The sequence below is a fragment of the Desmodus rotundus genome, chromosome X, assembly GCF_022682495.2.
Source record: "Desmodus rotundus isolate HL8 chromosome X, HLdesRot8A.1, whole genome shotgun sequence".
NCBI lineage: Eukaryota > Metazoa > Chordata > Mammalia > Chiroptera > Phyllostomidae > Desmodus > Desmodus rotundus.
In genome coordinates, this window is record NC_071400.1 from 75,417,094 (window position 1) to 75,438,923 (window position 21,830).

Below are 21,830 nucleotides of genomic sequence, written 5' to 3' on the forward strand. Positions count from 1 at the left end.
AAGGGATTATTTGTATTTACTTTACTGAGGTATTATTTATTATAAAATGAGTGCCCTCATTTCAAGTATACAGTTTGAGGAGAATTGATGAACCACAAGAGTGGTTCTCAACCAGGGGTGATTTTGTCACCTGGGAGACATATGATGATGTCTGGAGACACTTTGGGTTGTCATATCTGAGATAAGGGGAGATGTTACTGGCATCTAGAGGCTGAAGGCCAGGGACATTGCTAATATCCTATCACACATAAGACAGCCTTCCTCAAAAAAAGAATTATCAAGCCCAAAACCTCAGTAGCAACAAGGTTGGGAAACCTTGATATACATTTTTGTAAAGACTGCTCCTGATCCAGTCATAGCAGCATTCCAAATGTGTTTTGTTTCTTTGTAGTCAGTCCTACACTATCCATCCCTTGAAACCACTATCCTGATGTTTTTCTACCATAGAGTAATTTTGCTTGTTCTTGAAATTCATATAGATGGAATAATATTTTACATATTCTTTTGTCTTCTAGCTTCCTTTGCTCAGCATAATGTCAAGGTTCATCTATGTTGTTTTCTGTATCAATAGTTTGTTATATTTTACTGAATAATATTCCTTTGTATGACCATATTGTATTTTACTAATGGGCACTTGGGTTGGTTTCAGTTTGGGGACTTTAGAAGTAAAAGAAAAAATTTGTAGAAGTCTTTGTATGGACATATGTTTTTAGTTCTCTTGCATGAATACCTAGGAATGGAATTGCTAGGTCATATAGTAAGTATACATTTAACTCAAAGGGCTTATATTTTTAAAATAAGAAAGAAAATAAATGGTTCTTTATCTCATTTTGAACTATATGAATTCTCTCACTACTCCTACTTTTTCATCTCGGCTAGGAAATAAGTTTTGAATTAAATAGGAAAGTGATGTCAGAGACATCCTCTTCCATTCTTTCCATCCTCAGGCAGAATTCCTTGGAATAGGTGATCAGACTTCAATTCCCTGCTCACTTGCACTTTGCCAAACAAAAGTTGATGTCTCTTAGGATCAGAACCAGAAACAGCTGTGTCTCTGGTTCTTTGAGTAATGTGTGTTTGATTTTTTTTAGAAGATGTTTATAGAAAATGGCCTGCAGTATTGGCAGTTGTGAGAACAGATCTAACTTCTGCTTGGAACCGCTATAAATTTTTAAAACAAACGAAACCCTAACATCACGATATGGCTATGTAAGGTACCTCCAAGCCAAATCCATTAGATTGGGGATGAAATATTTATTATGATATGAATGAGACAACGACAAAGCAAGGACTTTGGATTTTCCTTAAAGCTGTACAACCAAAACTTTGAATGTTTGTTTTCCTACAATGAGTTTGGGACTTTGCACTTTGATTTATATAGCAGCTCAATGTGACTATCTAAGAAGAAAAAGTTTACAGAATTTATAAAAGAAAAGTAAAATATTTTCAAGTTTGAAAGTAGACTTACTTTGCTAATCAATATTCCTAACCCATGTTTGAGGTAGAGAAAGCTATTTCTTAGGTAAAAATTATTTATAATATATATTATGAAGTAATCTTTCCCATAGAAGGTAGTGATATACCTCAATTTTAGAAATTCATATCCCAAAATAAAATTTATAAACAGCACTGGTAAAATAATTAATTTTCTTAAAGAATAACTAATTTAGATAAGGACAATAAAGAACTCAGTGTAATGAAAGGAACAAAGACTAGAAGTTAAAAGACCTAAATTCTAGTTTTGCTTTTGTTACAGACTAGTTAATGGAAAATATACTAGATGATCTCTATGATTCATTTCAGCTCTAACCTTCTATGAATTCCATTGCCTGGTTTTCAATACACACGTAAATAATAGACTACATACATTTGTATAAGTAACCTTTTCATCAGAATGTTTTAACTCACTTCACAGTAATCTTTGGGGGGGGGCATTAGATTAGAAACATTTGTTAAATTATTTTCTTATATGAAGTTACACTTACCTTACAAGAATTATAATACTAAAATGTGTTCATTAATTTTTTAAATTACAATCTGATGAAAACTTACCATTGCCTTTTACAACTTTTTTTCAGGTCAATTTATGTCATCCCGGTATAAGGCTAAGCATTTGTTTGACACTTTAAGGTTTACTAAGTGATTAAGTATCACATGCAAGTTAATTTTCACGGGAGACTTCATTTTTAAATCTATTTATTTTTAGAGAGAGGGGAAGGGAGGGAGAAAGAGAGGGAGATAAACATCAATGTGTGGTTGCCTCTCATGCACCCCCTACTTGGGACCTGGCCTGCAACCCAGGCATGTGTCCTAAATGGGAATCTAACCAGTGACCCTTTGGTTCACAGGCTGGCACTCAATCCACTGAGCCACACCAGCCAGGGCCATGAGAGACTTAAAGGCAGTTTGGGTTATGTAAATGGAAGTAGACTGTTTTGGGGAAAAAAGTATATACAAATGGTGTTAACTTTGTAGGGAATATATGCCACCTTAATCTGAAACCGTGATGAGAAGCTGAGAGGAGTTCAACTGTTGTCACAGTAAGCTTCTAGTAGAGCACATCACTACTGGTTTTAAAGAATAATTACGGTCATTTCTTGGGTATTTCCTTTTTATATAGTCAGGCTTAGCATTTTGGTAACTTTTTCATGTATCACATTACTCTTTTTGTATCTGGGTTTTCAGTACTTGACACATCTCTTCCCACACAATATCCCTCAATGAGTTACCCTTATTCAAGTGATTGTTTTCAGGTCATAAAATCGTCTGCTTTTCAACTGGGCAAAAACCTACTGAAAATTACATTTCTGATGTTAGCCTAATAGTATGAGCCTCAGAACTCCCTTGATGTGAAGACTTCTGTAAGACCCCTAATTCACCTTAGGGACAAATACAAATGAACAATAAGGTCATCTGCAAATTGTATTTGCCATGAAAGTGGAATCTTGACTTCCTTGACTTAGGTAATTAAAATATCAGATTCAAATATCACAGTGGTTTATTTTCTGCATTTCAATTCACATAATTTGAAAACAAAATACATTGTCCTTTCAAATTTAACAAAATCCAAATATAATTGCTGCAAGCATATATGAACAAATTGTACTTTGAAAACCATGATGCTCATAATGAGTAGTAATAATTATATTGTTAAAATGACCAAAATAAATAACTTGCCCTGGCATTGATATAAAGATAACATTATCACCTGAGTCAAGAAGTAAAACCTACCCACTTTTATATCTTAACAATGATATTTATGATGCAATGCTAACTTTGGACAATAGAGTGTTTCCATGAGAGAAGTGTCATTAGTAAGAAATTGAATTTTATAGAGAAAAGGCTAGAATTTCTAACAGGCATTATATTTGAGAATTAAGTTGTTTCTATAGATTTACAAAACACATCTTTGGGGAAGAAACTAGCTTGCTGCAGTAGGAATGCATTTGATATTACAAAACACAGATATTGTGGTATTTATTTCTATCTTTCCAAGAGGCATTTTCAGAGAAAAGTCTGAGATTGACTCCTCCTGTCCTTTCCTCTCATAGACCTTGGCTCCAACCTTGCATGTGAACTCTCACCCTCTCCTCAACAGGAGGCTTATCCTGCCCAGCTCCTCTTGGTCTTCTTGCCATCATCAGAGCTGCCTTTCATGTTGGTCATACTAGCTCATCTTCTTTGGCTCTATTCCTCCACTGTTCATTATCCAAGCCCCCATTCTCTACCTTCCCTTATGCTGTATTTGCAACATACATTTAAATATTTTGCCAAGTATCCATATCACTGTTGAGTTCAAAGTTTGGAACAATCTCCACTTCCCAGTGTCCCACACCAAAAAGATCCCTATCCTTTCTCCAATCTTCCCCCAAGTAGATATTTACATGGTAAATCATCTTCTTTTTTCTTTTCTTTTCTTTTATTTTTCAATTACATTTAATATTTTGTATAAGTTTCAGCTGCTCAGCATAATGGTTAGATAACTGTATACTCTACCAATAAACGTTACCAATGTCCTATGCTGAAATGAAAAGAAAAAAAGGAATGGGAAATATGATAAACTCTGAACATGGACACATTTCAGACCCAGGCCCAGCAGAACACCCAGATCCCGTGCCAAATCACACACAGACCACCCTGAGTATGAATGATTACAGAAGAAGGAGAAACAAGGATAAAAATCAACGTAAGACTCAAACCTCACTTTAGTCGTAGATACATCAAAGACCAGAGATCTGATTTCCCCTTCCTTTTCCTACATGTTCAGGGCTTCCACACCCTCTCTCTTAGCCTGTCCTTTCTTCCTACTACCTCACCACTGTGGCTCGAAATCCTGGCTCCCCACTGTCCACTTCCCATAAGGAAGATGGGCAGTGTGGCACCAGGCTCAGTGGCTGTGCTGGCAGAGGATAAGGTAATGGTGAAGTCATCAACATTAGACACAAGATATCTGTGGCAAAGCCTGCTAGCTACCTTCACCAGTATTCATTCCCCTCTTTCTCCTTAGAAACAGACTCTAATTTTTAGCTGGGCATGTTGCCACCTGAAATAAACAACTGCATTTTCCAGCCTTCCTAGCAACTAAATATGGTCTCTAAATGTAAAATCCAAAGTCCTTCAAAAGGTTTTGAAATTTAATTTGTGAGTAAAATGTAACCAAAGAACTGTACAAAGAATTATTTGTGGAAGGACTGGGATTGCTGTTTGTAATGGAACTGACTCAATTGAGAGTTTCTTTCTGCCAACCCTTCTTGTAGCAGTGTAAGATATGACCATGATATCTGGACTCCAGCATGTACCTTGTGCCATGAAGTAGCCTTAAGGAAGGATACTGAAGTTATGGCAGCAAAAATGTCTGAGCTTTGGGCTTAATGGCACACCATGGGGTCACAATAGCATCCTGGACAACTTACCTTCATTATTTCCTCTATAGAAGAGAGAGAAATAGTTCTAACTTGTTTAAGTCCTTGTCATTCAGGGTTTTCTGTTATATTGATATATGGAAAAAGAGTGTTCCAGAAGAGAGGACAACAGGAGCAAGGACCTCCAATGCTGGAGAATATCTTAAAGTTTAAGAAGAATCCAAGCTGTTGATGTGGCTGAAACAGAGTGAACAAAGCAAAGAGTGTGAGATGTGTTCAAAGCAGTATTAGAAGCCATTGCACATATAGCCTTAAAGGCCTTTGGAGGGACATTGCTTTTCACACCAAGAAATATTAGGAGTCATTGGAGAGTTTAGAACAGAGGGGTGGCATAAGCTCTGTTTGAATGATACCCAACTGGATACGATAGAGAGGAAATGTAAGTGAAGAAGACCTGTTAAGAAGCTGTAAAATAATCTAGATGGTGGTTTGAACCAGCACAGTATCTGTGGAGGTGGAGAGAAGTGGCCAGATATTTGGTATTATGTAAAAACACAGCCAACAAGGCTTCCTGATAAACTGGATGTCAGATGTGAGAAAATGAGAAGAGTCAAAAGCATTTCCAAAGTTTTTGGCCTGAGCAACTGGAAGGAATTGCCATCAGTTTAAATGGGGAAAGCGGTAGCTGGAGCTTGGTTTGCTGGTAAGGTCTAAAACCAAAATTGTCCTTCCCCCTAAAATTCGTTCCTTTGCCTCTGGTGCTTATCTCACAAATTCAATGCACATCTGCTCAATCACATGAGCAAGAATCTCAAAGGTCACCTCTTACTTGTCCTTCTCCGTAACCTCTATAACATCCCATCATGTCCTCTGGTTTTTACTTTTTAGGTATCTCATTTCTCTATCTACTTCTTTCCTCCATTGATATCCTTTATTTGAGGCCACCATCATCACTCACGTGGATTATTACAAGAGCCTCTGGCAACGAATCCACCCCAGATTTAATCATTCATTACACTGCAGAATGAGACATCATTGGAAAGCACAAAGTCCTCCATTTCCTCTGGTCCTCAAATAAAGTCCAAAGTGCTAAGCATGAATTAAATTTTTTGTTTTAAATAATTTCTGACTCACGGAAAATTTTCAAGAATAGTATAAAAGGCTTTCCACATACCCCTCACCTCGATATCCCATTTTACTACCTCTCTTTCTCCCCACTCTCTATCTATATCTATCTATCTATCTATGATTTTTCCTGAATCATTTCATGATTAATTGCAGACACAATACTCCTTTACCCCTAAATACTTTAGTGCATATTTCCTAGGAAGGAGAACAATAACATATAACTGTAAAACAATTTTCATAACCACAAAATTAACATTGCTACAATTACCTAATATATAGACTTTATTCAGATTTTTCCAGTTGAATATATTATATCCTTTATATCAAAATAGATATAGAGAAATAGATACAGATAGAGAGAGAAAGATACTGTTGACATTACTTGTGCGAGAGCTAATCCAGGATCACATATGTCATTCAGTTTTTCTGTCTCCTTAGTCTCTTTTATTCTGGAACAATTCCTTAGTCTTGCCTTTCATGACCTTGACACTTATGAAGAGTATAGGCCAGTCATTTGTAGAATGTCCCTCAATTCGGATGTGAATAATGTTTCCTCGTGGTATATATATATATATATATATGTATATACACACACACACACACACACACACACACACACACACATGGGGTATACCATGGTATACATGGTATAATATATACACACCATGTATGATTTTATATATATATAAAATCACAGAACTGATGTGTCTGCAGTGCATCATACCAGGAAGTAGACAAATCCTTAGCATGTTACTAAAAGTTGCTTCATAACACTGCTCTGCTTATGTCTCACCTTTGTTGCTCATCCTCTACCCATCCTTGCTCCCAGGCTCTCAGACATAGCCCTAGAGAATCCATCCCAGACCAATTTCCACCTGATTAATACACACTGCTCTATCAGATCTCAACACAGAGGTCACTTTGCCCAAGGGACTATTCCTCAATCCCCAGGCCTGGTTTAGGACCTTTCCTCTGAGCTCCCATAGCACACTGCACCCACCTATCATAGCACTTAATAGGTTTTGTTTACTTGTTTGTATCCTCCACTGGACCATCAGTGTTGGAGGGAAGGAACTGTGTAATATTCACTATCATTACCAGCAGAGCCCAATGTCTGGCACATAGTAGATGCCCAATAAATATTTATTGAATAAAGTATCACTTCTGTTCAAGCTTCCTCTTGCATGTTCCTGATGCTCTGTATAATTCCATTATTCCCTTCATGATGAGGCTGAATTGTTTGTGTACATTTTCCCTGCTAAACTGGAAAGTCCTGGAACCACATATGAGCTCTTGCATTTGATTTCAGTGCACCTGGACACAGCTGGAAGAAGAGAAAGAAGGAAAGAAGGGAGAAAGGGATTGGGTCTTTGTTTTAGAACTTTGTTCCTTCTGAGTTTGTGTTAAGCAGGTGCAAATTGTTTTGGAGATTCTCTTCCATGGAATTCCCTCCTCACACCCCACTTCCTGTTTCTTCTGCCTCCCAACAACATCCTGGAAAGGGGTGAGGTGTGAGAACCATTCCAGTTCCTTTAGCTGCCTTCCCACCCTCTGTCTTCCCCAATTAAGGAATGATTGCATTGAGGTTGAATTTATGTTTTTTATAGGTCTTTAGGAGAGTTTCAAACAAGAATCTAGAGCTTCCAGTGTGAATTCTCATCAGTGCATATACTAATAAGTAGAGAAGTAAATGAAGGAAAAGAAAAAAAGATCTGGAAAATTTACAGATTAAATACTTAGAATAATCCAGCAATTGGTTGCATTGCCTTAGAAAGCCTAAAATAACAAATCAGGTGAAAAAAAAGAAGCTCCTTCCTCAAGAGTTTCATTTTCCTTCTTTCCCTGGCTCTCATATCTACTTAACAACTCACAAACACTCCAAGATTTTACATGTTGTAATTTCATTTTTGTAATATCTTGAAGACTCAGTTTTCTTTATAACAACTTCTTTAAATCCTTATTTTAGTATTAGGATTAGATTTGGCCAAGAGAAATAAAAATGGCAATAGTGGCTTAAACAAGACAGCAGTTTATTTCTGGCTTTTGAAAACAAAGTCCAGAGGTAAGGCATCTGTTGCAATCAGAAATCTAGATTCTCTTTCTCTTGTTGCTCTGCTGTTCTAAATACATTGCTGCCATCTCATTATCCAATATAGCTGCTGAAGCTCCAGCCATCCAATGTCATTCCATTCAACAAGAAGGCAAAAGGAACAAAGTTACTTTTGCATCCTTTAAAGATACCTCCTAGAAATCATGTATGACACTTCTGCCATCAGCTCATTGGTTAAAACAGTTGTCCTTACCTGTAAGAGAACCTGAGAAGTGTAGCTTTTATTTGAGGTAACCAAATTCTCAGCTAAAAATTGAAGGCATATGGGGAGAACAGATTGAGTAACAACAAGCAGTCTTTTGACACAATGTACTCAACTTTAAAATAAGAATAATATTAATACCTGCTTCATAAGGTACATGTGAGGAAAAATGAGATTATGAATGAGTTTTGCACCAGTCATAGTAATAATGATTTCCTTCTTCCTTTGAAGGCAGTATACAAAATAAGTGTGTACCTAGTGGTAGTGTATCACTGTTGCTATTAAACCTGTGAGGTAATATTTTCATTTTGCAAAAGAGAAAACTAAGAATCCAAGAACCAAGTTAAATCCCCCAGGAAACACAGAACAAACTGGCAGAACTGAGGCTAAATCCAGATTCATTGACTCTAAATTCAGGTTTTCTTTCATTACTGACTGCCACCTTCCCTTCTACCTCATCTCACTATAACCACCTCTCTCACTGTGGCCCATATGTTCACCAAGACAGCATCTAATATTCTTCCCTCCATTGAAAATGCTTTTATGCAGCATCTCAGCACTAACTCATCACCATTCAATGAGAGCTAGGAGAACTAGGTACAGTAGTAAAGGCATCACTAATCAAAAAGTGCTGCACAATTGGACCTTTCATTATATGATCACTGTGGAAAACTCTTTGGCATTTTCTTATAAAGTTAAATATATAGTTGTCTAATATACTAGCAATCCCAGTTCTATTTATCTATCAAAAAGGCTTGAACTGGAATGTTATGTATAACTTTAGTCATAATAGCTAAAAGGAATTAATTATAAAATGGAAACAACTGGCTTAGTGTCCATCACCAGGAAAATAAATAAACAAATGTTGGCAATTTATAAAATGGAATACTACTCAGCAATAAAAAAGGAATGAACTACTGACTTATTCAAAAGCATGGGTGAATCTCAGAAATATTATGTCGAGTGAAAGAAGCAGACCCAAAAGAGTACATACTGTATAATTCAATTTATATGAGATTCAAGAACAGGCAAAACTAATATATGGTGACAGAAATCAGAAGAGTAGTTGCCTGGGTTGTAGGGAAAGGAGGATGATGAGAAAGGAATGTGAGGAACTTTAGGGTGATGGTAATGGTCCTTTACTGAGGTGTCAATTACACGGGTGTATGCATTTGTGAAATCTTAACAAATTATATACTTAAAATCTGTACATTTATTGCATGTAATTATATCTCAATGAAAAATAAAATAATGAGATGGGGGATGCAGAAATAAATGCCATGCATAAAGACCACAAATATTTTTAGAAAGGAAAGAAAAATTAAAAATGAAAATAAAGAGAGTGGGTCTAAATTCTTGACCACAGAAGACATAATAAATAATGCTGCTGTATTTGAAGCAAGCCCTTTTAGTAATAAAATGGCAGCACCATAAATAGTGTCTGTTTATGCAGGGCTACTGTCACCAAGATTAGACCTTAAAAGAAAAATAAGTCTGTTTCATGAAGGATGAAAAGAACCTTTTAATACTATTTTCAACAAGTTTTTGTTCTTGAAATTCTATATTTTAGCCAACCCAAAGGCAATGAATGTATTAAATACCAAGAGTATACAACTTTTTTGTTTTCTGGCTACATGTGAGAGGCCAAATATTTTAGCTTCCTATTGCTTCTTTAACAAATTCCCACAAACTTGATGGTTTAAAACAATGTGAAAATATCACCTTACAGTTATGGAAGTCAGAAGCCTAAAATGTGTCTCACTGGGCTAAAATCAAGGTGTTGGCAAAGCTGTGTGTCTTTTAGAGGCTACAGCGAGAATGTTTTTTTGTTTGTTTGTTTTCCTTTTCTGGCTTCTAGAGGATGCCTATGTTTTTGGTTCGTGGCCATCTTCATCTTCATCTTCAAAGCCAGCAAAGACAAATTGTGTCTTTTTCATGCTGCATCATTCTGACGCTGACTCTTCTGCCTCCTACTTTCATTTTTAAAGACCTTTGTGATTACATTGGGCTCATCCAGATACTCTGGATAATTTCTCTATCTGAAGGTCGGGAGGTTAGCAACCTTAATCCCAGCTGCAACCTTAATTACCCCTTGACATGTAAGGTGATATATTCATAGGTTCTAAGGATTAGGACACAGATATCTTTGGAGGACCATTATTCTGCCTAGACACTGAGTTTCAACAGAACAGTAAAATGTTACTTGTACCATCTCTCTAATCATCCATCACTACTAATCCTTCTATTCACTACACCAGCCATCACATGAGTGTGTCCAAAGGTTTCAAGTTTATTATAAGTTGTTTGTTACTTAGGTAACTGTGATAAAGTAGACTCTGTTCCATAGATTACATTCTACTTTCAAATGTTTTCAAGTTCCTGAAATGTGAGGAGATGTCTCTTTTAATTATCTATTATGTGTAACAAGCCACTTAGTAGCTTATGAAAATGAAAAAGTTTTGCTCACATCTGAAATTTGGGCAGGGCTTAATAGGAACAGCTTGTCTCTGCTTCACGTGGTGTCAGCTGGAATGACTTGAAGGCCAGGGACTACAATCAACGGAAAGCTCTCTCACGTGTTTGGAGTGGAGGCTGGCTGTTGGCTGAGACCTCAGTGGGGCTGTCAGCTGGAACACGTACATGTGACCTTTCCATGTGACCTGCACTTCCTCACAGCATTGCATCTGGGTTACAAGGGCAAGCATCTTAAGAGACAGTTGTGGATCTCATACAAGAGGAAGATGCATCATTCTTTATGGCCTGGTCTTGGAAGTGATTGCCACATTTATTTTCTCAAAGCAGCAAAAAGCCCCACCTAAATTCAAGGTGAGACAAATATTCCACCTCTTGATGGAAGGTGGCAATATTTTGGAAGAACATCTAAGTCCAGAAATAACTTTGCAAATTTTTTTTTAGAAAATACAATTTGCCACAGCTTCTCTGTAAGTTTTCAATTCCTTCTTTTCATTTTGTCTCCTCTTAATTCTAGTTGTCTCCATTATATAATTGTCCCCCTTGGTCTTTTGTTTTGTCCTGCACTTCTTGTACCTCAAAATCAGGCCAACCCTGAACTGGCAAACAATACTTTCATAAGATGATGGAAAAGGGACACCTAATTGCTGTAATCAGGAATTATTCAACCATCTTGGACTGACAAAAATGGCAATATCATATGCTTCAACCTAATACTTGCTGCCTTTTTAGTCAGAGAAAAAGGCAGGTTGTGGTCTATCTGCTATCAGAAGAGAATGCTTACTTCCCCATTCCTCAAGTTCCCAGTGGGTGGGAGTGTCCCAAAACATACTTTGCCTTTCTTCACCACATCCCTTATCATGATGACTCAGGGATGGTGGAGTGATATCTGGTAAATTTGGAAAGACCAAATTACACAGGCTTACCTTGGCACCTCCTTTTTTCTACTTAGGCCCAATTTGGCTGCAGGGAGTGGGCCTTTTCCTCTGCTCCCAAACCCACCAGAGGGATTCCTGCCAGCCCCAACACCTGAGCTAAATATCTAAATTTCAAGTGCTTTCCCCTCCAAGCATTTAAGCTATGAAGGAATTATCAACAAGTACTTCTCACAACAGAAACTAAATTATACCCCCAAAGCATCCATAAATTACAAGGTGCAATTACATGCCAAAAAATACTACACCTAGTTTTGAATGACTAAAGTAACTAACACTCCTTGCATTCTACACATAGTTTGGCTACTATAGAACATGTGTGTGTTCTTTCACAATGTGTATTTTTTAAAAATAGGGCTTAAAATTAATATCACGTTGTAATCAACTGGAAAATTTTAAATACTTTGGTCAGAACCAACAAAGTAGTGCTTTCATTTTCATCTTTCCTTGAGTACCAAACAGGAACTCTCCTCAATTAGATGTCTACTAAGAAGAAAAAAATGCCATTATCCAAGGACACAGCAAGTTCTGTCAGGTATTTCAACATGGTAGAAGACTAGTCAGGTTTTAATTGGCCGTATTGAGCTCACCTACAAGCTACAACATTCTTTACTTCAGTAGTGTGGTATTCAAAAGGTAAAAAAATACTACAAAGTTAGAGTCTATCTCTGAAAACATCAAATGAATCATGTTCGGTTTCATCCTGTTAACTGAATGCTGGTTGATAGAAGTGCACATACCAACACTAGTAAGAGTAGTATTGGAAAGTAAAATAGATTCTAAAAAAATGCCCCATCCTCAACTTTGTTTATTTAGCTTGCTAAAATAAAGAACTGGACTCTATGTTTTGCTAGTAGTTTCTCAGTCTTTACATCTGTGTCAGAAAGCATTTTCTCTAGACAATTCAAGTTCAAAAGATGACCATCTAAACCCTGTTCTTAATTAAATTATAAGAACTTTCTCCAATCAAAATTCTTACCAGTTTGAGATTATTGAAGTTGGATACAGCAGCAGATAAATTTTTAAAACTGCTCAGCAAAGTGTTCTGAAATAATAGACAAAGAAGTAATAAAATATGAGAAAGTTATGAAAAAATGCTCCTTTTAAAAATAGAGAATGCTCAAACAGAAGGGGTGATGAGATAGCTGTGGTTTTAGCAAGCATTGTTTAGAAAGATGCACAACTATTATTTTTATGCTCCAACTTGACCAAGACTTTTGACACTAAAAAGAAAACAGTTAATGATATTTTTAAAAAAAGGGATGAAAGAAAATTTGAGGAGGTGAAATCTTCATGGTTTTATGGAAGATATATTCATTTGGGTCTTTGCTATCATTGCCACCATTCAAGCACTGAATAGCAACAGCTAGAAAAGCTCTGTGTACAGATGTGGTTTTCCTTTTCCTTAGCCAACACTTCATGAATTAACTAACATTCTTTCAATGGAGTTGGGAGACTCCTGAGGACAGTGGGAAATAAGGAGAAAAACCATCGAATCCTCATTTGCTGGAAGAGACCTTAAAGCTTGAGCTGCTTTCACCTCTTATTTCCTTTCTACAGGCTTTCAAACCATTTGTTCATTCTAAAACCCCAGGGGTCCTCCAGCCTATGCTTTGCCCTTATCTCCTTACCCAAGCTCTATCCTTGGACAGCAGTTTGCATGTCCAAGCCCTGTCCGCCATCCAAGCATGCCCACCATCAGGAGGATAATCTCAGGGCAAATGACCATGAAGTCCCTGGAATGGGCTCAGGGCCATTTGGAGAGGGAACTCTGGGGACCCAAGTACTCAAGTGTGGTCTAGAGGTAGGAGCACTACCTCTGGGCCTTCTCTTGGTTCTGAGGACTCCTTGAATTATGGGGAGTCACAGGTCTTACAAGTGTCAGACCCTCTAAAGTGGGGTGATGGGGGACAGGGAAGGAGCCTTGGTTGCATGAGGCAAAGAATGGTACTGACTTCCATATACAAAAATAATTATTGGTAGTAGCTATTGTAATCTCCACCACTTATCAGAAAGTTCTACACAGTTCCAAATGAACTAACTGTAGGCCTAATAAAGTGTTTAGAGTAACTCAAGAACAACCTTTAAATTTCCCTGAGTTATTAAAAAAATTGGACGTGCATGACCTTAAGAGAAAAAATAAATAATTGTAAGTTTAAATTATGTTACTAATTAAAACAACATAAACTACATAAAAAGTTTGAAATTTTAAAAAGACTGATAATCACTTTTAAGAGACCTATTCAATAGTCTACAATGGTGTCTAACCCATGGCTCATGGGCTGCATATGGCCCAGGATAGCTAAGAATGCAGCCCCAAATCATAAATTTACTTAAAACCTTTTTTCTGCTCATCAGTTTTCATTAGTGTTTGTGTATTTAACATGTGGCCCAAGACAATTCTTCTTCCAGTGTGGCCCAGAGACACCAAAAGTTTGGACACCCCAGTCTACCTGATTAAAGTTTCTCATAAGCTCCCAATCCAGATGTTTTTAATTTGTTGGGGGTAAAAATTGCCTCACCCTGGCCAGTTGGCTCAGTTGGTTTGAGTGTCATCCCGTACACCCAAAGGTTGCGAGTTCGATTCCCAGTCGGGGTGCATAGGGGAGGCAACTATTCTCTCTCACATTGATGTTTCTCTCTTTCACTGTCCTTTCTTCTCACCTCAAAATCAATAAATATATCCTCCAGTGAGAATTTTTTAAAAGTTGCCTCCACAATTTTATGGAAAACACTGCTCCTCTCATTATTTGGTTCAAAACTCTTCAAAATACATCACACAAGATTGTAATGTTATAAATGTACTAGATGTCCCATTAAAAGATAGTTACCTTCTTTTTAAAAAGGGGTGTATGATGTAAGATTTGAGCCCTCAACCCACCAGAACTGTGTCCAATTTGCAAATATCTGAGAACAGCAGAAGAAAGGGAGACAGCAGCAGGGAAGTTGAGGAGAGGAGGGGAGACTTTCCCAAATGATTCTGTTTAGCAACTAAATATAAGGGGAAATGATGAGGCATATGCAAATGGCAATAACTTTTTTTTTAAATATTGTTTTAAAAAACTAGTTAGACTAGGTTACAATTTAGTCCATGGCATGTCCATAGATAGCTGCCATGAGGTGCTATCTAACAATTAGGTTCAGGTTCAAAGAAAGAGCAAATTAGACCAGACCACTAAGGAACACTATGTGAATATAAAACATGAAAGCATAAGCAAAGCAGAAAGCTGTTTTAGGGGCCAAAAGAGACCTTCTCAAAGACTTTGGCATGGGGTTTTGATGTAGAAATTTCTTATCAAATGTAAACATCTTTTGGTAAACAATTGCAATATAAGCTGTTTCTGTTTGCCCATTTCATCTATATGTGCCTTCTCTTTAGCCACAAACTGTCACGGAGATGAGCACTCTCAGCCAGGATCTCTGTAAGCTGTTTAAGGAGGTGAAACACAATGTATGTAACTTTATAATCTATAAAGTACTTTAAGCTTCCTCAGGAAAGACCTTCTGAAAATATAAACTCCCTTATCATTTTACCTCAGAAGTTAAGCAAAATTTTAATTAAGGGGTTCTAACAGTTGAATCTGTTGGGGATTTGTGCTTTTTTGTTTCAGAAACTGATCTTGAATAAAATAATATTAAATGTAAGTGGAATAGTACTTATTGGGCCTAGGAAACCTTATTTGTTCATTAAAATATCCAATCCTTTTTAACAGTGATCATCATTGCTCCTAGATCAGAATCAAATAACTATATATAAAAATACTCTTACATAGCATAACATTTTAAGCAATAAAGTTAACATTGATAATTTTTTATTTATAGTTTTGTTATCAACATGCACTTTTCTGTATTCTGCCTACCACAGGAATATTCTGAAAACAGCTTGCAGTTAGCATCTCATAAAATTATCTCCCCAAACTTTTTAGTTTTAATTCAGGCTCTCCCTCCAGACTTTGAGAAATAGTTTACCTGTTGTTTTATTCTGTGATTGAAATTATGCTTTTCTCTAAAATGGATATATTGTACCATGCTTCATCTATTACTGGAGAAGTCAACGGGGTCAACGGACACATGAACCAACATTTAGCTAGAGCAAGAGAAATGTGAAAGGCCCTTGAGTAGTTTCTAAAGAAACTTCAAAGCCTCAAACTATATATCATCTCATTTAATTCTCACTGCAACTCCATGAAGCATTATAGTTATTATTATGCCTAATTTCAAATGTGGCAACAAGCTTGGACACTAAAATACTCGACATCAATAAGTAAGAACAAGATTTGAACACACACTTTCTGGCTCCAAAGTCTTGGTGTTTCTTTCTTGGTGGCCTCTGTAGTTTATTTTCTTTGTATTTTTTTTTTGCTTGCACTTTGATATTTTAAAAAGGATACAAAGCAAGAAGCTGTATACCTTACTTTTGATGCTGCCCAGCTTATCTTTATATTCAATGGTTAACTTCTCTAGCAAGAGCTGGCACCCAGTCTTGACACTTCCCCATTTTTTCACCACTGCTAAAAACTGATAATGCACTTGAACTATTTACATAAAAACTTTTTGCTTTATTTAAAAGTACAACTTTATATGTATTTTAAGGTCAAACTCTATGAGCTTAGAGATGTCTTATGTCTGCAAGTTTGAAAACTGAAGTTGATCTAACAACTATTGCATTTTCGCTAAACAAATAATGAAATAAAAAAACACAGAGCAATGTATTTCAGTTACCCCACCATTCCCAGCAAGCATCATAATGGCATCTAAGAAGTGTTCCCTTACCAAGAGCTGTATTTCAACCTTGACCAGATCTGCTGTCCACAACTAGAAGCATTGCTGGACACTGCCTAACAAACCCTAGCACTTTACTGCAAACTAATGAAAGAGACCAAAGCACAAGTTATAACACATTTAAGTATCTCTTAAGATCAACATAAAACACTTGTATATAAAGATCTGTAAGGTGTGTACACTAATATTAACTGATGTTTCTAATTCTTTAATGCTTAGTAGCCAAGAGAAACTTTCACCTTTAAAGTAAGTTTTTATGCCTCAAAACACTTCAGTTTGTGCTTGAGTGTCTTAAAAACATCAAAATGTTAATTAAGTACTCCAATAAGCTGGTCAGCTTTGTTGGAAAATACAATATATGTACTTTTCTTAATACTTTGAGTGTTAATGAACTTTTTGTTGAGGTGTATGGACCTTGGTACTGATTTAGAAATAAAAAACTTGGAAGTAAATTTTTTTCCATAGCTGCTTCCCAAACAAATCTGAATACTTACAGAGATGATTATCCACCATCTTGAAATATCAAAAGGAAAATAAAATTTGCTAAAAAAAATCAATGAAATTTATTTTTATTTAATTACTAAGTCATTCACTGATGGGTTAAAGAGCAATGAACTTCTGTCAAGTTTCATTAACACATTTGACTTTTTTTATTTTTAGAATATAGTCTACATCTGGATTAAAAATGTTTTAAATAAATTTAAGACATATAACAACAGTGGAACTCTTCATCATTCAATGTACAACACTGATAGAATGTCAGTTGGTTCCATTTCGGACAAGTCCACTTTCTCATAATAATGTTATTATTTCCACTGGCTGAGTAGCAAGCTTCGTACAAGCTGGCACAATGCCAACTTACACACGCTAGGGAGGGGGTAGGGGTGGCGTGAAAGGCATGGGTAGAGTGCCACAGGACAACTACACTGTGTAACAAAATTATTAATAAAGTAGTACCGGTTACCCACAGACAGTGCTGTTTGTGCGCTTTATCACAATGAAATCGCCAAAGTTTCAGAGCGAGGAGGAGATTCGAAATACTTAAGAAAGGGCCACTATTACAAAAAAGAAATAGTGCAAACAGGAAAACTGATGCAATCCTAGCAACTCTGAGGCCTCCACCAGCCCGAGCGCCGGGAGGCGGGAGGCTGCTGTGTGCCCCGCCTTCCCCAGCGCCCAGATCCTCTGGGCGGCGCTCCCAAGTGTGGCAACCCAGTGCCGCGCCCTGGCATGGCCCTTTCTCCGCCCTCCCGCTCTGGAAAGAACAGAAAAGAAACTCCAGGAAAGGCACAGGCTGATCAGTCCAGTTCCATTTCCACCAAGGCAGAACACAGCCCCTAACACCATCCCGCGGGAGGCAAGGAGGTCCTTAAGCTACCCTCCTCTCCCGCCACCACTTTCTTTTTTCTACTCCCAAAAGAGGCTCCCTCCTCCATGCAGCCCTTCTGCTCCCCCTTCACGTACTCAGCCCCCAACTTTGCAGTTGGCCCATCAAGCCCTACAGCCAGAAAGAAAACAGCTTTCAGGAAAGAGAGTGAAAAATTGGGCCGGGAAGGGTGCAGGGCAGCCGCCAGCATCCCTCCTCAGTGGCCCCAATTGCTGAAGCCGATCTCCTGCTTGTATCTGTTGGTGAGGATGTTGGCTTTGTGCGTGAGTTTGGACAGCACGGTGTGCAGCCCGCGCAGGTGGTAATGAAACTGCCGTTCCAGGTCCTCCTCGCCGGCATCCGCGCCCTCCAAGTGGCTCAGGTCCACCAGGATGTCCTTGGACTTCCAGGTGCTGCCCTCCTCGCTCCCAGCCGGCTGTGGCGGATGGTGTAGAACCCCCCACTCGATGTCGTTTCGGATGGACTTGAGCAGCATGTAGTGGCTGTACATGTCCCGGGAGGGCGCAAAAAAGCTGCCGTTGGTGCTGTCCGCGCCAGCAGTTGGGGGCGTACGCTCTTCCAGACAGCCGCTACTGCTGCCTACCTCCACACCGACATCGTTGTCCAGCCCAGAATCGGCCAGAGGCACGTCACGCAGCAGGCTGGGCACCATCACCGTCTGGTCCATGTTGTTCACCGCGCCTATGAAGCGGTTCATGGCGTTAAAGAGCGAATGCTTTTGGTTGTAGGTGTCGCAGATTTGCATCATGGTGGCCACAAGGACACCAAACCACAGAGGCACGGGATGACCGGCTAGGGCGAGGTGGTGCCCCCCTGTACGAGCTCTTGGAAGCCCTCGTCGGGAACCTGGCTACAGCCGGAGCTGCGGGATCCCCGGCTTCTCCTGGCTTTGGCGTCTGGAAGCTGGTGATGGCGGCGCGTGGTCCGTGGGTCGAGCCCTGACCTGGTTGGGGGAAGAGAGACGAAAAAGATTATTCATCCCGCTAGAATGCCGTCGTCCCCGCCGTCGCGCACCTCCCTGCACGATTACTGCTCCCCTGGGACAGTGCCTGGGTGCCTCTCCAGAGCCGGGCTGCCCCCACCTCCTCTCCTGCCGAGGGCCGAGGAGAGAAGGAAGGAGTGCTTCCCCCCACCATCTTCCTCCGAAAAACCAAGTCCAAACACCCACGCTGACCGCGGCTGAAATGGAGCGAGGGTACCCCACCTCCTCTTTCGCCTCGAGATCCCCTGCCGCTGTGTAGCTCAGCGTTTTCACTACTGGTGGCCGGTGCCTGTGGGCGCTGCTGTGGTCAGTGAGACCCGACTGTGACTACAGCGGGTGGTGGTGGTGGCGTTGGCCCCCTACCCATCCCAGGTGCTCAATTTATAGAGTCCCAGAAAGGTGTCGCCGGCGCTCAGGGCCACCCCCTGTGCCTCCTCCTCCCACCTCCCTGCAGCGCCGAGATAAAAGTCCCCAGCCAGGATGACCGGGAGTAACACTTTCCTGGCCCTTTCTACAGAGGGGGCGGGGCGCGCCGGGCCAGCTCCGCCTCTCGCCTGATACCGGGGTGGAGGGAGGGCGCAGTAACAGGGCAGGGCTGGAACAGCCGCACCCCACCCGCGCGAGAGCAGAGCAGAGCAGTGCAGTTGGGGGAGGGCTGGGCTGTGCGCGGGTAAGGAAAGCCTCAGCGTCGGACCGGCTAGAGGGCGGGCTGGCATGCCGGATTTGGGTAGGCCTTACCAGCGTTCCCGGAGTGGGGTGACCAAAATGCATGGTCTCTGGTTGCAAAGTGAGCCCCTCAACCCCGCATCAGTAGTGGCTGTAGCCTGGAATCTACTGTCCCGGTTTATTATTAGCTGTTGGGAAAGAGGGACCCCGCAGCAGCCGCAACTCTACCCTGGGACTCTTATGTAAGAATGGTGGCTGGGCATGTAGGGTGCACGTGGACGCACAGTGCTTCTGCTGTGGCTAGGCCTTGGCCAGCTGCTGGGGGAGGGGAGCCTCCTAATGAGGTCTCTCCCAGTCCTGTAACAGCTGCTGTCTGGGATGAAGACTGACCCACCATCTTATCTGCCCATTTTTTTTTCTCCAAAAGATCAAACGTGGCAATGGGAAGAAGTAACTACATTCCTGACTTTTGTGCACGTTGTGCTACTCAGTCATGTAAAGGGCCAGGAGAGGGTGACAGTAGTTAGGCCTGGTGTTGAGCTCTTCATCATTTAACAGAAAAGTAGGAAGGTGTTCAGTAATATTGAGGTGCGGGGAGTTTGAAGTGTTCCTTTCCAGAGATAGTTCTTAAAAACGCAAGGTCATTTAATAGGGCCTTAATAAACTATGTACCAAATCGCTGGATTTAACTTTTAAGAGCCTTGCACCCTAAATTTCACTTTGGGATTCCAAACCACAGGCTGTTTTCATTTTTGTTTTTGCTTTATTATCTCACTTCGGTTGCCCTGTCCTTCGTCTGCCAGCCTTCTCCAACAGTCCTACAAATAATTCAACAAGACTCAATTTTCTAATTTTAAATCGTTTTTTCACTAAAACCTTCCAAGAGTGATATTAGTACAGTGTTTTTTTGCAAGACAAAAAGTACCAAAAGCAGAAAGCACATAATAAACAGGTTTATTTCCTCCCTCTTTCTCTCACTTGCAATCTATACTTACATTTTTTTCCATGTCAAAATATATTCTGCATTGTCTTTTGAATGAAAATCTGACTTGATACAACAAAGACTCACCTATAGCCAACAGGACACAATTCAGTGATCCCTGGAGACAAAGCTCAGTCTGGGGCTCTAAATTATAGCTCATGTTTTCTTACTTATAAAATTGGGATAATGTTACCTGCTCAATCTACCTATCAGGATACTTGGATCAATGAAAAATGTAGAGCAAAAAGCATTATATAAATGTGAAGCATTAGAATAATCTCACCCTCGCACTTAGCACATATGGAGATTTAGAAACTTTTTCAGCCTTAAGTTGCTTATCAATAAAATGGAGCTTCTCTCATGGGATGTACTACATTTTTGGTTGAAGATAATTGATTTTTAAAATATGTAAATTGTAAAGCACTTTACAACAATTAATTTTACTTGCTGTAGGACCTCATCATAGTCCAGCGGTGTTTGTGGAATCAGAAACCTTTAAAATGTGGGAAAGGTCTATGATGAGCCACAGACCCGCCCCCCCCCGCGCCCCCCTCCCCCATGCTAAAGCAGCAAGAGTACAGAATAGTCCCAGGTTGATTTTAAATCCATATGTCCAATGAGATACAAAGCACTGCAAGAGAAAAATAAATTTCCAGTTTCCAGTAGCTGAACCTCTCATTATTTAAAACATATTTTGCCCCCAGTGGACAGACCCTGTTGATATTTTAGGTACTTATGCCTCTGGGTTAAAACTTGGTACTCAGATTTGAGTAATGAAATGCCAGAAAACCTGCCCCCTTTTTCTTCCCAGTTACAGCAAAGTGTGACAATAACTCGCAGAAAAAGGAAATCAAAGTGACCTAGCAAAGGGATCCCACCAAAAAAAAAAAAAAAAAAGCCCAGATGGGTAGAAAGCCCCTATCGCCTTCTTTTTAGTCTCCATTCTTTCCTACTCTGTTTATTTTCCAGCCTGTGGTCTCTGGGTCACTCTCCAACCTGCAGCTTCTTGACTCCCGCTCTTGTCCTTTCACATTTCTTAAACACTACAAGGAAAGATAGCTCATACACCTGCCTACAAAACTTCCCAAACTCGGTCTCCTCAGCTCCCCTCGGGCGGATCAACAACTTACGGCCACTGGGGTAACTTCGGAGTGGAGGGAAATGTTCCCGGGCCAGAACTGCTAGGCCCTTGGAATCACCCCACCACCTACCCTCCCGCTTCAGCCAATCAGGTGTCGTCAGACAACATTATGCAAATAAGCCTTCGCACCCCAGCCAGTCAGGAGCTTGGTCTCCCTCCCCCAAGCGTCCTCTTTCACCCC

At 39.6% G+C, this 21,830-nt stretch overlaps 1 protein-coding gene across 1 annotated transcript; it reads right to left on the reverse strand.

Moving 5' to 3' along the window:
• Positions 1-15,859: 15,859 nt before the first annotated feature.
• On the reverse strand, positions 15,860-19,364 carry MID1IP1 (MID1 interacting protein 1). Its single transcript, XM_024563666.4, has 2 exons — positions 19,083-19,364; positions 15,860-18,821 (listed from the first exon to the last, which is right to left on the reverse strand). Exon 2 carries the CDS (start codon positions 18,624-18,626, stop codon positions 18,075-18,077), a length of 552 nt encoding a protein of 183 aa, XP_024419434.1. The 5' UTR covers positions 18,627-18,821; positions 19,083-19,364; the 3' UTR covers positions 15,860-18,074.
• Positions 19,365-21,830: the final 2,466 nt, after the last annotated feature.